Source organism: Hypanus sabinus, chromosome 29 (assembly GCF_030144855.1).
Source record: "Hypanus sabinus isolate sHypSab1 chromosome 29, sHypSab1.hap1, whole genome shotgun sequence".
Classification (NCBI taxonomy): Eukaryota; Metazoa; Chordata; class Chondrichthyes; order Myliobatiformes; family Dasyatidae; genus Hypanus; species Hypanus sabinus.
The window spans coordinates 19,750,646-19,766,654 of NC_082734.1; the positions used below are offsets into that span (position 1 = coordinate 19,750,646).

Below are 16,009 nucleotides of genomic sequence, written 5' to 3' on the forward strand. Positions count from 1 at the left end.
TTGGATCTTGGTGCCCTTCCCTCGGACATCTTCGGTGGCGTGGAGAGGGGAGACCTGCAGCTTGGGCAACTGCCGGTCTCCCATACAACCCTGCCCAGGCCTGCGTCCTGGAAACCTTCCAAGGCGCAAATCCATGGTCTCACGAGACTAATGGATGCCTATATACAGAGGGACATGGATCAGTTAGAAAGTTGGGCGGGACAGTGGCAGGTGGAACTTAATCCAGATAAGTGTGAGGAAATGCACTTTGGGATGCCAAACACTTAAATCACACACAGAGTGAATGGCAGGGAACCCCAGGAGTGTCACTGCACAAAAGGACCCTGAGGTGCAAGTCCATAGCTTCCTGAAAGTGGTTGCACAGGTCCCTAGGGTGATGACGAAGGCATTTGGTATGCTTTGGTATAGGTTGAAGATTTGAAACAGCGTGTTGGAGCTGTACCAAGTATTGGTTGGACTACACTTGGAATATTGTGAACAGTTCTAGTCACCACACAATATAAAGGGTGTAGTAGTGATGGAGAGAGCGCAGACGAGGTTCTCCAGTGTGTTGCCTGGTGTAGAGAGCAGTAGCTACAAAGGGCTGATGCTGATTAGTTTTCTTGAGTTAAAATGGTGAAGAGGAGACTATAAAGAGATGTCAGGGTGTGGGATTTATTCTGTCAAATTCTGCTTCCTCGAAGGTTTGGAAGAGGATAGAAAACTGGGCTCCGGCATGTCGGAAGTGGTTCAAGAAGCCAAACCCAAGCCCGCTGTGCCCATGAAACCATCGGCAGTGGGCTCCCAGCTACTGGGCTACGTGGGAATCGACACCATCATTGAGCAAATGCGACGGAAGACCATGAAGACAGGATTCGATTTTAATATCATGGTCGTGGGTAAGAATTTGGGTGTTGCATTAACACTGACCTGCCAGAGCACACATGCTCGTGCAGGACGGGACCAAGGGGGGAGCTGAGGAAAATGTTATTCCATCAGTGGAAAGGGTAATGGAAACGGATTTAATGATAACTTTCAGAAGAAGCTGGATAAACACAGAGGGGCTATTTACAGGTCAGAGGGTGAGGGAGACTCACTGGGTAACACTTTCAAAGAGGCTTGGTGGTTTCAGTGCTCTATATAACAGTCCTGCCCCTTTGGTGCAGCCTCAGAATAACCATATAACAATTACAGCACGGAAACAGGCCATCTCAGCCTTTCTAGTCCATGCCAAACACTCACTCTCACCTAGTCCCACTGACCTGCACTCAGCCCGTAACACTCCATTCCTTTCCTGTCCATATACCTATCCAATTTTTTTCAAATGACAATACCGAACCTGCCTCTACCACTTCTACTGGAAGCTCGTTCCACACGGCCACCACTCTCTGAGTAAAGAAGTTCCCCTTCGTGTTACCCCTAAACTTTTGCCCCCTAACTCTCAACTCATGTCCTCTTGTTTGAATCTCCCCCTACTCTCAATGGAAAAAGCCTGTCCCCGTCAACTCTATCTATCCCCCCTCATAATTTTAAATACCTCAATCGTCCCCCCCCCCCCAACCTTCTACGTTCCAAAGAATAAAGACCTAACTTGTTGAACCTTTCTCTGTAACTTAGGTGCTGAACCTCAGGTAACATTCTAGTAAATCTCCTCTGTATTCTCTCTATTTTGTTGACATCTTTCCTTTAATTTGGTAAACAGAACTGTACACAGTACTCCAAATTTGGCCTCATCAATGCCTTGTACAATTTTAACATTACATCCCAACTCCTATACTCAATGCTCTGATTTATAAAGGCCAGCATACCAAAAGCTTTCTTCACCACCCTATCCACATGAGATTCCGCCTTCAGGGAACTATGCACCATTATTCCTAGATCACTCTGTTCTACTGCATTCCTCAATGCCCCACCATTTACCATGTATGTCCTATTTTGATTAGTCCTACCAAAATACAAGGACTTCCCTTTAGAACAGAGATAAGGAGGAATTTCTTTAGCCAGAGGGTGGTGAATCTGTGGAATTTGTTGCCTCAGATGGCTGTGGAGGCCAAGTCATTGGGTGTATTTAAAGTGGAAGTTGATAGGTTCTTGATTAGGTTACAGGGAGAAGGCAGGGGAATGGGGATGAGTTGGAAAATATATCAGCCATGATAGAATGGCAGAGTAGAGTTGATGGGCCAAATGATTTAATTCTGGTCCAATGTCCTATGGTCTATCACATTCTGTGGATCTCTCACTCCCCTCCAGGAGTGACCTGTGCCGGCTTTGGGGGTCATTTTCAGAGTGGACAGTCCTGTTCTGAAAGATCAGGAGATCACGGAAGCTAGGTAAAAGCTGGTGAAGGCTTTCTGTAAGTGCCGAGAAAGAATCCTGGTGACGGAGCGATTGTGCTGACCTTCATGAAGGCTGGGTTCCTCAGCTTCATCAAGGGTCAATATCAAGTGTGTGGAATTATGGTGGGAATAAGGTATCTGAGACAATGGGTTGGCGCTGAGTAGAGGACACTGGCTGGGCTACCATGTCAAGGAACATTCAGCCACAGTAGTTGTGTAGGAGTAGGGGAGTGGAGGGTGGAGGAGGGAAGGAGGGTACTCAAACAGTACCCATCACTCAAGCTGACCCATGCATGATCAGACTGTCTGATGCCCTCAAGTATGACCGTACTGGCAATGAACAGAGTGGGTGCTCCATTGATTCCCCACCCTCTAGAGCTGATACTCAGGGGAATTGGGAGTTAAAGCCAGTGCTCAGACATCCCAGACGGTAAAACCTCACAGTTCTTCATTTTCTTTGGAGATTTTTGTTTGTTAGTTATTCCCATAGAGGATGGGGTGAGACACTGTTCGACAAAGGCCAGAAGTCAGGTGATACAGTTTCCCTCCATCAGCCATTACACCAGCTGGAGTCGGAGACAGCCAGACCTGAGCACACCGCTGCTCACATTACAGTCAGAAATGATGCCAAAGGCTGCGTGCACTCACAGATGATCAATGACTGGCCGCCTATAATGTACCAATCCCTTGCAACGTGTGGCACCTGTCAGTATGGTACAGCAGCGGATATTTCTAAAGGAGCGGGTTAGGTGGAATGTGTGTCTTTTCCTGGTACCCAACAGATCAGCCAAACTGTCCAGTGTCTGGGAATGAAGGTTTGCAAATCTTTGCCCCAAATACCTGCCACCATGCAAGTAGGGTAAAGAACTCTCTGTCCCATCCCTGGATTGTTTAACAGGACAGCGCATGCCCATTTGGCAAAGGAAGCGACAGATAAAGCTGGTCCGTAAGATAGATCATCCTGTTTACAGAGTTCCTTTTACACACACACACACACACACACACACACACACACACACACACACACACACGCACACACAATGCTTCTGAGCGTGCTCACAACTTAGACCTCCTCTGCTTCAGCCAGCACAAGTTGAGTAATGCAACCAATAACTATTGCCATCTCTGCAATTAGTAAAATGATCTAAATGTCCCCGGAGACTCCCACTCCCAGAGAGCGTCAGCCAGTGATTCAATCTCTTCTGACATTAGCAAAAGTCCTTTTAGCACAAACTCGATGCCTCCCTCTGGTGCCTTCAGACTTTAGTACTTGTTCAGTTTTAAGAAGACTGATTCATATAATTCTTCAGATTTAATCCCAGAATCGGGATTTCACAGACCAAACCTGCAGACCCGACCCAACCTGCCAGACAGCGTGTGAGGTCTATTGTCCGGTCAGTAGCTGATCCAGTGAATGCATGCAGGGCAGTGATGCTCCTGATAATGAAACAGCCCCGTGACTGTATCCCTACCCAGCTGACGACCTCTCACCCTTTCAGGAACTGTGTGTTCCTAGTGTGCATTGTCAACTTTTGATTATTGGGATCTAGTCAATGTTGTGTATTTAATATTTCAGTAGTATTTGAGCAATACTGTAAATATACGTATTGTTTGATTAAGCATTCTTGATCATTTAGATAATTGTGGATTATATGTAAAAATAAATGAGTTGCATACGTTATGATCCTATCGTGTTATGGGTGCTTGCCTCGCTTAAAGTAAAAATAAAACTAGGATACGTAACTCCTGGATCCATGTTTTTGCTTTCAACTGTAAGACCATAAGATATAGGAACAGAATTAGGCCATTTGGGCCATCGAGTCTGTTCCACCTTTTCACCATGGCTGATCCATTTCCCTTTCAGACCCAATCTCTTGCCTTCTCCCCATATCTCTTCACACTCTGACTAATCAAGAATTTATCAAGCTCTGCTTTAAATATACCAAATGACTTGGCCTCCACAGCTGCCTATGGCAACTGGTTCCACAGACTCACCATGTTCTGCCTAAAGAAATTCCTCCTCATCTCCGTTCTAAAAGGACGTCCCTCTATTCTGAGGCTGTGCCCTCTTGTCTTAGATTCCCCCACCGTAGGAAGCATCCTCTCCGCATCCACTCTTTTGAGGCCTTTCAGCATTCACTGGGTTTCAATGAGGTTTAATGTTTAAGATAGTTTAATGTTTTAGAGTTACAAAGCAGAAACAGAGAAGATTGAGGAAAAAAAAGCAGAAAATGGACAAATTCACAGGTTCATAAATCGTGAGCACAGGGTGATCATAATCACAAATAAAGAGCAGAAATGTTGGCTACATCGAAATGTTAGATGCGTTTGATTGCACAACAGATAACTGAGTGTTGTACACTGAGCAAATTGAGCAGTATTTTGAAGCAAATGGATTAGTTAATGAGAAATGAGTACTAGTTTTGCTGAGCGTATTGGTTTTAAAGTCATACCATTTGCTCAGATATTCAACTGCTCCAGCCATACCAGCCAGAATGAACTTTGCTGATATCATGAAAGTAAGGCAGGAACATTTAGAACCAAAACCAATGTTGACTGGAAAACACTTTAGTTTCATAAGCAGAATCAAAAGGAAGGGAAGTCCATTTCAGCATACGTGACTGAATTGAAGAAATTTCTTAGTTCGGTGATGGGCTTAATGTGCACTGAGAGATCACTTAGTTTTTGTCAAGAAAGCCTTCAAAAGTGGCTCCTAGCTGATACATAACTTACATTTAAAAGAGCAGTTGAAATAGCTGTATCGATGGAAAGGGTAGACAGAGATGTCATTATGTTGTATTCAGGAATGAATGAAATTGAAACAGAAACTGGCCAGACCAAAAAAATTCTGTTATCATTATGGCAGGGGCTCCCATACACCAAACCAATGCAGATTTAAAGTTGAAACTTGCAGAAACTGCAACAAAGTAGGACACATACAAAGAGCATGTCGGGCGGACAAAAATAAATAGACTGCACAGGGAAGAGATACCTGGAATGCACTGCCAGAGGAGATGGTGGAATCAGATATAATCCCTACATTTATGAGGAACTTAGACAGAAATGAGCAAGTGTATGGTCCCAATCCAGGCAAGTGGAACTCGTGTAGATGGGGAAATGGGGTCAGCATGGAAGTGATGGGCTGAAGGGTCTGTTTCTATGCTGCACATCTCTGTGATTTTTTGTCTATATGCAGTTTTGACTCCAATTTTCCAAGCAATTTCCATTTCCTTCCGTCCAAAATCAGCAGCTGAGCATATTCGAGATTTTTTTTTCGTTTTCCCTTTCCCCTTTTTAAACGAATACTGATTTCCTTTCCTCCCTTGCTCTAGGGCAGAGTGGTCTGGGAAAGTCAACCCTGGTGAACACCCTGTTCAAGTCACAAGTTAGTCGGAAATCCTGTGGTCGAAACCGGGAAGAGAAAGTCCCAAAAACAGTGGAAATCAAAACAGTTGGACACGGTGAGAATATCTGTAAACTAGAGTCTTTATGGTTACTCTTCCAGGTAAAGGAGACAAAACTGAACTGAGATTAGAGATGGCAGTTTGCAGGTAAATCACTATCGGGTGCAGAACTGAGAAACAACAGATGAATTTTCCTTCTGGGAGACCAGAAGGGGAAAATTCCCCCTTTCCAGCTTTTTACTGAGCGTGAGATGCTTGCAAAGTGGCAGCTGCTATACCTGTACGTCAGTGGTTCTTGTCTGAGGTCTACACTGTAACCATGTAGCTGACTTGTAATTACCTCCTCAGTTAAGGATGGTCAGCAAATATCTGGATTGTAAATGACCCCCTCGGCCTGCAAGCAAAATTATTTAAAATGTGTCATTCAAAACTTACAGTAAGTCTTCAAACTTCCCTCCAGAACCAGGATCTGGGTCAGGTTTTCCAGCCTCTCGACAGTTTTAGCTTGTGAGTAAGAGTTCCTCCTTCCTTACATTCCTGTAGACAAAGATTTCTCCCTTTTGCCAAGTAATCTAGGATTCCCAATTGATCCTTTAGTTAATCTTTTTTAATTTAGAGAGACAACGTGGAACAGGTCCTCAGGCCCAATGAGCGTACTGTCCAGAAACCCACCGATTTAACCACTAGTCAAGTCAAGTCACTTTTTATTGTCACCTCAGCCAAAACTGCTGGTACAGTGCATAGTAAAAACAAGACAATGTTTTTCAGGACCATGACACAGTACAAAAACTAGACTGAACTGCATAAAAAACAACACAGAAAAAAACTACACTAGACTACAGACCTACCCAGGACTGCATAAAGTGCACAAAACAGTGCAGGCATTACAATAAATAACAAACAAGACAACAGGGCAGTAAGGTGTCAGTCCAGGCTCTGGGTATTGAGGAGTCTGATAGCTTGGGGGAAGAAACTGTTACATAGTCTGGTTGTGAGAGCTCGAATACTCCGGTGCCTTTTTCCAGACGGCAGGAGAAGAGATTGTATGCAGGGTGCATGGGGTCCTTCGTGATGCTGTTTCTTTTGCGGATGCAGCATGTAGTGTGAATGTCCATACTGGCGGGAAGAGACCCAATGATCTTCTCAGCTGACCTCACTATCTGCTGCAGGGTCTTGCGATCCGAGACAATGCAATTTCCAAACCAGGCAGTGATGCAGCTGCTCAGGATGCTCTCAATGCAACCCCTGTAGAATGTGATGAGGATGGGGGGCTGGGGTGGGAGATGGACTTTCCTCAGACTTCCCAGAAAGTAGAGACGCTGCTAGCCTAATCACCAGACAACTTACAATGACCAACTAACCTACTGACTGGAACGTCTTTGGAATGTAGGAGGAAACCAGAGCACCTGGAGGAAATTTACGCAGTCACGGGGATAGAGTACCAACTCCTTAGCAACGGCACCGGAGTTGAACTCCAAACTTGGAATGCCCTGAGCTACAATAGAATTGCACTAACCCCGATTACCTTGGCGCTCCCAATCTCCCTTAAATCTTACTCAAAAGGCAGGAATAAAAGTGTAAACAATTGAAACCCCTTGTCTTTGTCATTACAAGTTGAGAAGATGTACAAGCGATCAAGACATACGAAGGAGAAGAAAGGAGACTGTAACAGGTGGATAACAGGAAGATACCATAAAAAACAGGAGCAGAATTGGGCCACTCAGCCCATCGACCTTGCCCTTCCATTCCATCAAGGCTGATTTATTATTCCTCTTAACCCCATTCTCCTGCCTTCTCCTTGTAATCTTTGACGCCCTGACTAACCAAGGAACTACCAAACTCTGCTTTAGATATACCCAATGATTTGGTCTCCACAGCCATCCATGGCAATGACCTCCACAGGTTCACCACCCTCTGGCTAGAGAAATTCCTCCTCATCTCTGTTCTAAATAGACATGCCTCTATTCTGAAACTGTGCCCTCTGGTCCTAGATGCACCCATTATACAAAACATTCTCTCCATATTCATTCTGTCTAGGCCTTTCAATATGCAATAGGTTTGAATGAGATCCTCTCTCACTCTTCTAAATTCCTGTGACTGCAGGCCCAGAGTAGTCCTCAAATGTTAACCCTTTCATTCCTGGAATCATTCTCGTGAACATTCTCTGGACCCCCTCCAATGTCAGCACATCTTTTAGTTAAGGGGCCTAAAATTGCTCACAGTACTCCAAGTGGGGTCTGACCAATGCCTTATAAAGCCTCAGCATTACATCCTTGTTCTAGTCTCTGTTCTAGTTCTTATTCTAGTCCTTATTCTAGTCTCTATTCTAGTCTCTATTCTAGTCCTTATTCTAGTCTCTATTCTAGTCTCTATTCTAGTCCTTATTCTGGTCTCTATTCTAGTCTCTATTCTAGTCCTTATTCTAGTCTCTATAGTCTCTATTCTAGTCCTCTTGAAATGGATGCTAACGTTGTATTCGTCTTCCTTACCACCAATTCTACCTGCAAGTTAACCTTCAGGGAATCCTACGTAATGACTCCCAAGTCCCTTTGCAGCTCTGAATTTTGAATTTTCCCCCATTTAGAAAATAGTCCATGCCTTTATTCCTTCTACCAAAGTGCATCACCATATACTATATTCCATCCGCCATTTCTTTACCCATTCTGCCAATCTATCCAAGTCCTTCTACAGACTCCCTGCTTCCTCAATGCTACCTATGTCTCCACCTGTCTTTGTATCACCTAAAATCTTGGCCACAAAAACCATCAATTCTGTCATCAAAATCATTGCTATATAATGTGAAAAGAAGTGGAGTCAATACCGACCCCTGTGGAACACCACTTATCACTGGCAGCCAACCAGAAGGATGAACTTCCTTAACAAGATACTTGTTTATCTTGTTAAGCAGCCTCATGCATGGCACCTTGTCGAAGGCCTTCTGAAAATCCAAATATACAACATCCACTGCATTCCCTTTATCTATTCTACTTGTAATTTCCTCAAAGAATTCCAACTTATTCATTAGGCAACGGGATTTTCCCTAGAGGAAAGCATACTGACTTTGTCCCACCTTGTCCTGTCACACCAAGAATTCCATGACCTCACCATTCATAATAGACTCTAACATCTTCCAAACCCCTGAAGTCAGGGTAACTGGACTATTATTTCCTTTCTTCTGTTTCCCTGCCTTCTTAAAGAGTGGAGTGACATTTGCAATTTTCCAGTGCTCGGGAAGCATTTCAGAATCCAGTGATTCTTGAAAGATCATTATTAATACCGCCACAATCTCTGCAGCTACTTCCTTCAGGACCCTGGGGTGTAGTCCATCTGGTCCAGGTGATTTATCTACTTTTCAGCTTCCCAAGGACCTTCTCCTCAGAAATAGCAACTACACTCACTTCTGCCCCCCGACACTCCCGAATTTCTGGCGTACTGCTAGTGTCTTCCACAGTGAAGACTGATGCAAAATAATAAATGAGTCCTCCGTTTCTTTCTCCTCCATTATTACCTCTCCAGTATCATTTTCCAGTGGTCCAATATCCTCTCTTGCCTCTCTTTTACTCTTTATTTATCTGGCAAAAAAACCTTTAATATCCTCTTTGATATTTATTGGCTGGCTTACCTTAATATTTCATCTTTTGTCTCTTTATGCTTTTTATCAGTTGCCTTCTTTTGGTTTTTAAAAGCTTCCCATTAATTTTTACTGTATTATGTGCCCTCTCTTTTGCATTCATGCTGTCAGCTGCAGTTGCCTCATCTTCTCTTTAGCAGACTTTTCTCATCTTTGGGATGCACCTTTCAAACTGCCCCGAGAAACTCTAGCCATTGCTGTTCTACCGTCATCCCTGCTCAATCCCTGTCCAATCAACTTTGGCCAGCTCCTCTCTGCAATTGCCTTTACCCCACTGTAATACTGTAATGGAGGCAGATATGGAGAGAGGGAAAAGAGGCTGGAAGGTGCAGCTCTATTTCTGTCTTCAATCCCACCAGAGCCCATCTGCCTTTCATCTCACCTGGTTCCACCTGTGCCTCACCCCTTACCTCTCCACGTTGACTATCTCCTGTCCGTACATTGAGTCCTGGTGCAGGGTCTGGCCTGAAAAGTCAGCCGCCCCCCGGTCTTCACCCACTGTGTTCCTCCAACAGGTTTCATAACTCCAGATTCCAGCATCTGCGGTCTCTTGTGTCTTCATTTTACAGTGCTGCGTTATTTAAATAATAAACTGCTTTTCTATTCCTCCTTCTGAAATAACCACATTGCATCCTATCTGGCAACTACTGAGCCGATCTCTATCTCTTTGCAAGCTCTTTGTGTCCAGCACCCAGCGTGCAAACCCACATCTTGACCCAAGCCAGTATATTCAAATAAACCTCATGAGATCTTATCTGCTTCTCCAGCTGTCAACTTACCTCTACTTCATCTGAAGGCTAAAAATAAATCTGACATGTCCCCACCAACCCTTTTTATTGATGCACCACACCGAGTATCCTTTCTGGGTGCATCTCGCCTTGAATAGCAACTACTCTGGCCGTGACTTCAAGAGACTGCAGAGAGTTGTAGTCAGAGTTTCCTAGAAACTAACTTCCCCTCCTTGGACTCTGACTGCATTTCTCACTACCTCAGTAAAGCATTAAAATTATAATTAAAGACCCCAATGACAACCCAAACATTTTTCGTCTCCTCCCTCTCATGGGGCAGAAAATACAAAACCCTGAACACATTTACCACCAGGGTCAAGGACAGCGTCTACCCCAGAGGCAGGGAATGATTGAATGGTGCCCGAGTACAATAAGATAGACTTTCATCCTCACAATCTGTCTTGCTACGATTGTGCACTTTATTGTCTACCTATACTGGACACTCTCTTGTAGCTGTCATACTTCATTCTGCTTTCTGTTACTATTTTACCTTGTTCTAACCAAAGCATTGTGTAATGATTTGATCTGTACGAACAGAATGCAAGAGAAGCTTTTCACTGTACCACAGTACGTGTGACAACAATAAACCAATTCCAATTAATTACCTTTTCAGTTTTTATTCAGTTTTCGGGACTTGGGCATTTATGACCTATCCTGAATTGCCCTGGGGAAAGTAGTGGTGAGCCATCATCCTGTACCCCTGCAGTTCTGGTGAAGGTGTTCACACACAGGATTACACTTTCTGAGGAGGTGAGAATGGAACTGAACACCACCAAACATCCCATTCTGTGCTTCAGGGCCCAGTAAGAAAAATAAGCTGCCCCGTACTTCAAAACAAGCCCAGAGTAAGCAGATCACCCTCACAATTTTTTCCCAGGCTCCACAGCAAAATATAGGCCGCAAGTTTATAGCAATCAGTCAGCAGCCCTGCCACTTTACAGAGAAAGTGGCAAGTAGGCTGGGGTCTGAACCAATCAGGTTGAACGGGGTTGGGTCTCCAGAGTTGCTCTGAACCAATCAGGTTGAGCGGAGTTGCTCTGAACCAATCAGGTTGAGCGGAGTTGCCCTGAACCAATCAGGTTGAGCGGAGTTGCTCTGAACCAATCAGGTTGAGTGGAGTTGCTCTGAACCAATTAGGTTGAGTGGAGTTGCTCTGAACCAATCAGGTTGAGTGGAGTTGGGGCTCCAGAGTTAGAGGCAGTTCATTGGACAACATCAGCTTCATCAGTCCATTGTTGATGACCAGCCAAACACTGGTAATCTAATACTCCCAGAAAAAACAGAAAAACACTCAAGGCCAATGTGCTCGTTGTAATGGACATGATGGTTTTATTTTCTTTCAGTCATCGAGGAGAAGGGGGTGAAGATGAAGCTGACAGTGATCGACACACCTGGATTCGGAGATCAGATCAACAATGACAACTGGTAGGTGAGAAAGACACTCGAACCACTCATCAGGTCGCAGTCAACAGGGTGAAGTCCAGCCATCAGACTGAGCTGGGAACAAATCCCTTCACCCGAAGCTGTGAATGTTTGGAACCCTTTTCCCATGAGAATAGAGGAGGCACGGTCACTGCGTGTGTTAAGGTCAGAGGTTGCAGGTAAATGGAGCTGAGCTGAAAGGTCAGCTGTGATCTCACTGAATGGTGCAGCAGACAAGAGGGGCTGAATGCCCCCCCCCCCATCCATTTCCTCTTGTGTCCATCATGGGATGTCAGCAAAGGTGTGTAAAAAGTGGCTGTGAAAGGCCGGAACTGAAGTAGGCCAGCCTGCCAAAGGAATAGAAAGGGAGGATGGAATTCCATGGAAGTGGGTCTGCGTCGTGCTGTTTGATCCACGCTCCCTGAAAATGTTGAGAGTTGGGAGTCGGAACGTCCTGGTTCTCCGTGGGTAAGATGTCACACGCAGGGCCCTTGAAGTGGATCCAACAGCACACAATACACACCTGGACACCACCGGGGTCACCTTGTGTGCATGGATGCCTCCCTGCAGAAGTACGAGTGAAGCTCTGCTCTTCACTTCCTCAGCCTCCGCTGGGAACCAGGCTCGCATGGGCCACGATGAGATAGTTTGGAAAATCAAGATCCCATCTTTCTACATACAGGAGATCTGCTCGAGCGTATGGTAACAGTGGGGTTGAAATGCCTTGAGCCTGATTCAGCGTGACAAACTTCTATAGATGTGTAGTAGAAAGTGTATTGACTGGCTACATCATGGCCCGGTATGGGAACACCAATGCCTTTGAGTGGAAAATCCTACAGAAGGTAGTGGATTCCACCCAGTACGTCACAGGTAAAGCCCTTTCAACCACTGAGCACATCCACATGAAATGTTATCACAGGAAAGCAGCATCCATCATCAGAGATCCCCACCGCCTCTTCTTGCTGCTGCTATCAAGACGAAGCTAAAGGAGCCTCAGGACTCACACCACCAGGTTCAAGAACAGTTACTACCCCTCAATTATCAAGCTCCTGAATAAAAGGGGATAATTATACTCATCTACTGAGACGTTCCCGCAACCAATGGTCTCACTTTAAGGGCTCTTTTTCTCATTATTTATTGCTATTAATTTATATTTGTATTCACACAATTTCTTGTTTCCTGCACTCTGGTTGATCTTTCATTGATCCTGATGCAGTTACTATTCTATAGATTTGCTGACCATGGCCACAGGAAAATGAATCTCAGGGAGATAATATGGTGACCTATATGTTCTATATTTCAATAATCCGATTTACGACCTGAAATTCTTGTTTTTCACAGACATCCACCAAAACAGAAGAGTCCGCCAAAGAATGAGTGGCAGTAAAAACGCTAGAACTGCAAACCCCCCTACCCCTTCCCCCCCCCCCCACCATGCACAAGCTGCAGCAAAGCAAAGTGTTACGTATTTATGTACTAACATTTACTTTGACACACTCTTGGGCTTTTGGATCTTCTGGCCAGTGGGAGGGGGAAGACTAAATGTCCAGGATGGGAAGGGTCCTTTATTTTGTGGCGGTTTTACCAAGGCAGCAGGGAGTGGCGATGGAGTCAGTCAGGGGCGGGTGGGGGCGGGAATGAGCCGTAGCCCATGTAAAGCTCGTGGCCACTGGCCTTGCAATTTCCTCAGAGAATCGCGGGGACCAACCTGACCACCACTGATTCACACACCTTTGTAGGTCCCCAGCAAAGTCTGGTTTAAAAGGGGTTCGCACAGAATGTGTGTGTCGCTCCACAAACCAGTTTAGTCTGCATGAGACACCCTACTAAACCCTTCAATCTGAAATGAAACCAGAAGGTGAAGGAAACACTTGGCAGGTCAGACAACATCTGTGGAGCTAGTCTTTCAGGTCAATGATCTATGATCTGATCATTATACCAGATGATCTAAAACCCCTAATACTCTGAGGCTGTGCAATACCACTTCTGATGGGTTATTGACACTGATACAGCAGGAACTCAGGGTAGACCCATCAGAGTAACAGGCGCACGTCTCCCATGTGTCAGTCCACTCCTGAGTGTTCCCCTACCCTCTCAGCAGCCAGCAGATTCCAACATGCGTTTCGCTCTTTGCAGCTGGGAGCCAATTGAGAAGTACATCAGTGAACAATACGAGAAGTTCCTGAAGGAGGAGGCGAACATCTCGAGGAAGAAACGTATTCCCGACACCCGCGTACACTGCTGCCTCTACTTCATCTCCCCCACAGGGCACTCGTAAGTATAAACAGTACAAATCCCGCATTCCCCAGCCCTAGCCTATCGCTAACTTCTATTGCAAGGGGTTACAGGGTCTACCAACGTGTATGAGCCATGCATTAACGGAAATCTTTGCAAACTTTACGAGACAACTCTCTTCCGTATTAGGCTCCACTCCGAATGGGAATGAGTTTTTCATGAAATTAGAGTAATTTCATTCAGGTGCCACACACAAATTGCTGGAGGAACTCAGAAGGTCAGACAGCATCCAGGGAAGGGAATAAACAGTCGACGTTTCAAGCCAAGACCCTTCTTCGGGACTGGAAAGGAAGGGAAAAGATGCCAGAAGAAAAAGTTTGGAGGAGGGGAAGGAAGATAGCTAGAAGGTGATAGGTGAAGCTAGTAAAGGGCTGGATGGGAAGGAATCTGATAGGGGAGGAGAGTGGACCATAGGAGAAAGGGAAGGTGGAGGGGATCCAGGGGGTGGTGATAGGCAGGTGAGAAGAGGTAAGGGGCCAGAGTGGAGAATAGAAGAGGAAAAGGGGAGGGAATTATTTTTACTGGAAGGAGAAATCAATATTCATGCCATCAGGTTGGAGGCTACCCAGATGTAAAATAAGGTGTTGCTCCTCAACCCTGAGGGTGGCCTCCTCTCGGCACAAGACGAGGCCATGGACCAACATGCCAGAACAGGATTGAGAATGGAATTTGGATCTTCATTTGAATGTTGCCATCAGTGCTGAAAGTGTGTAACATCTGGCCATTCCAGTTGTTCGCAAGCAACTCCAGGAGTGGAAGGATGGGATGAGGGTTGAACCGAATAACTAAATATTGTGAATAAATTGACCAGAAAGAACCACAGAACCAGAGACCATTACAGTACAGAGACAGGCCTTTTGGCTCTTGGCTCTGCCTAGTCCCACTGACCTGCACCTAGACCATATCCCTCCATACCCCTCACATCCATGTACCTGTCCAAGTTTTTCTTAAATGTTAAAAGTGAGCCTGCATTCACCACTTCATCTGGCAGCTCATTCCACACTCCCACCACTCTCTGTGTGAAGAAGCCCCCCACCCCCCATGTTCCCTTTAAACTTTTCCCTTTTCACCCTTAACCCATGTCCTCTGTTTTTTTTTCTCCCCTAGCTTCAGTGGAAAAAGCCTGCTTGCATTCACTCAATCTATACCCATCATAATCTTATATACCTCTATCAAATCTCCCCTCATTCTTCTAAAGTCCTAACCTATTCAACCTTTCTCTGTAACTCAGTTTCTCAAGTCCCGGCAACATCCCTGTAAACCTTCTCTGCACTCTTTCAACCTTATTAATATCCTTCCTGTAATTTGGTGACCAAAACTGCACACAATACTCTAAATTCGGCCTCACCAATGCCTTATACAACCTCACCATAACATTCTAACTCTGATACTCAACACTTTGATTTAAAAATGTCAATGTACCAAAAACTTTCTTTACGACCCTATCTACTTGTGACGCCACTTTTAGGGAATTTTGTATCTGTATTCCCAGATCCCTCTGTTCTACTGCACTCCTCAGTGCCCTACCATTTACCTTGTATGTTCTACCTTGGTTTGTCCTTCCAAAGTGCAATACCTCACGCTTGTCTGCATTAAACTCCATCTGCCATTTGTCAGCCCATTTTTTCAGCTGGTCCAAATCCCTCTGAAAGCTTTGAAAACCTTCCTCACTGTCCACTACACCTACAATCTTTGTATCATCAGCAAATTTGCTGATCCTGTTTACCACATTATCATCCAGATCATTGATATAGATGACAAATAACAATGGACCCAGCACTGATCCCTGTGGCACACCACTAGTCACAGGCCTCCACTCAGAGTAGCAATCCTCCACTACCACTCTCTGACTTCTCCCATTGAGCCAATGTCGAATCCAAATCCTGAAATCCTGAAAATCCAAACCAATGCCCACAAAACGCTGCAGGAACCCAGCAGATCAGGCAGTATCTATGGAAAAGAATAAACGGTCAACAGTGAGGGCAGAGACCCTTCTTCAGGACTAAAAAGGGCTGGAAGACACAGAATAGCTATAAAGATGTAAAGCAATGGGAGAGGGAGAGAAGGGGAGCTTCTGTTGCGATGTGCACTGTGATGACCAATATGCGGTGGGTACAGGAACAATCTGAAGGTTGCCTGAAGAATTCTCACAGT

The 16,009-nt window shown here is 45.1% G+C and overlaps 1 protein-coding gene across 4 annotated transcripts in view; it reads left to right on the top strand.

Annotated features, from left to right (window-relative positions):
- Positions 1–16,009, top strand: part of LOC132383098 (neuronal-specific septin-3-like) — a 52,253-nt gene that overhangs the window by 13,643 nt on the left and 22,601 nt on the right. For 3 of the 4 annotated variants that reach the window (XM_059953888.1, XM_059953887.1, XM_059953889.1), the window contains exons 2-5: positions 684–878; positions 5,648–5,776; positions 11,482–11,563; positions 13,697–13,834. In XM_059953888.1, the coding sequence (XP_059809871.1) occupies positions 716–878; positions 5,648–5,776; positions 11,482–11,563; positions 13,697–13,834 (512 nt within the window). In that variant the 5' untranslated portion in view covers positions 684–715. Of the gene's footprint in view, positions 1–297; positions 879–5,647; positions 5,777–11,481; positions 11,564–13,696; positions 13,835–16,009 lie in introns of those variants that run through there. The other variant, XM_059953885.1, reaches the window with a different exon arrangement.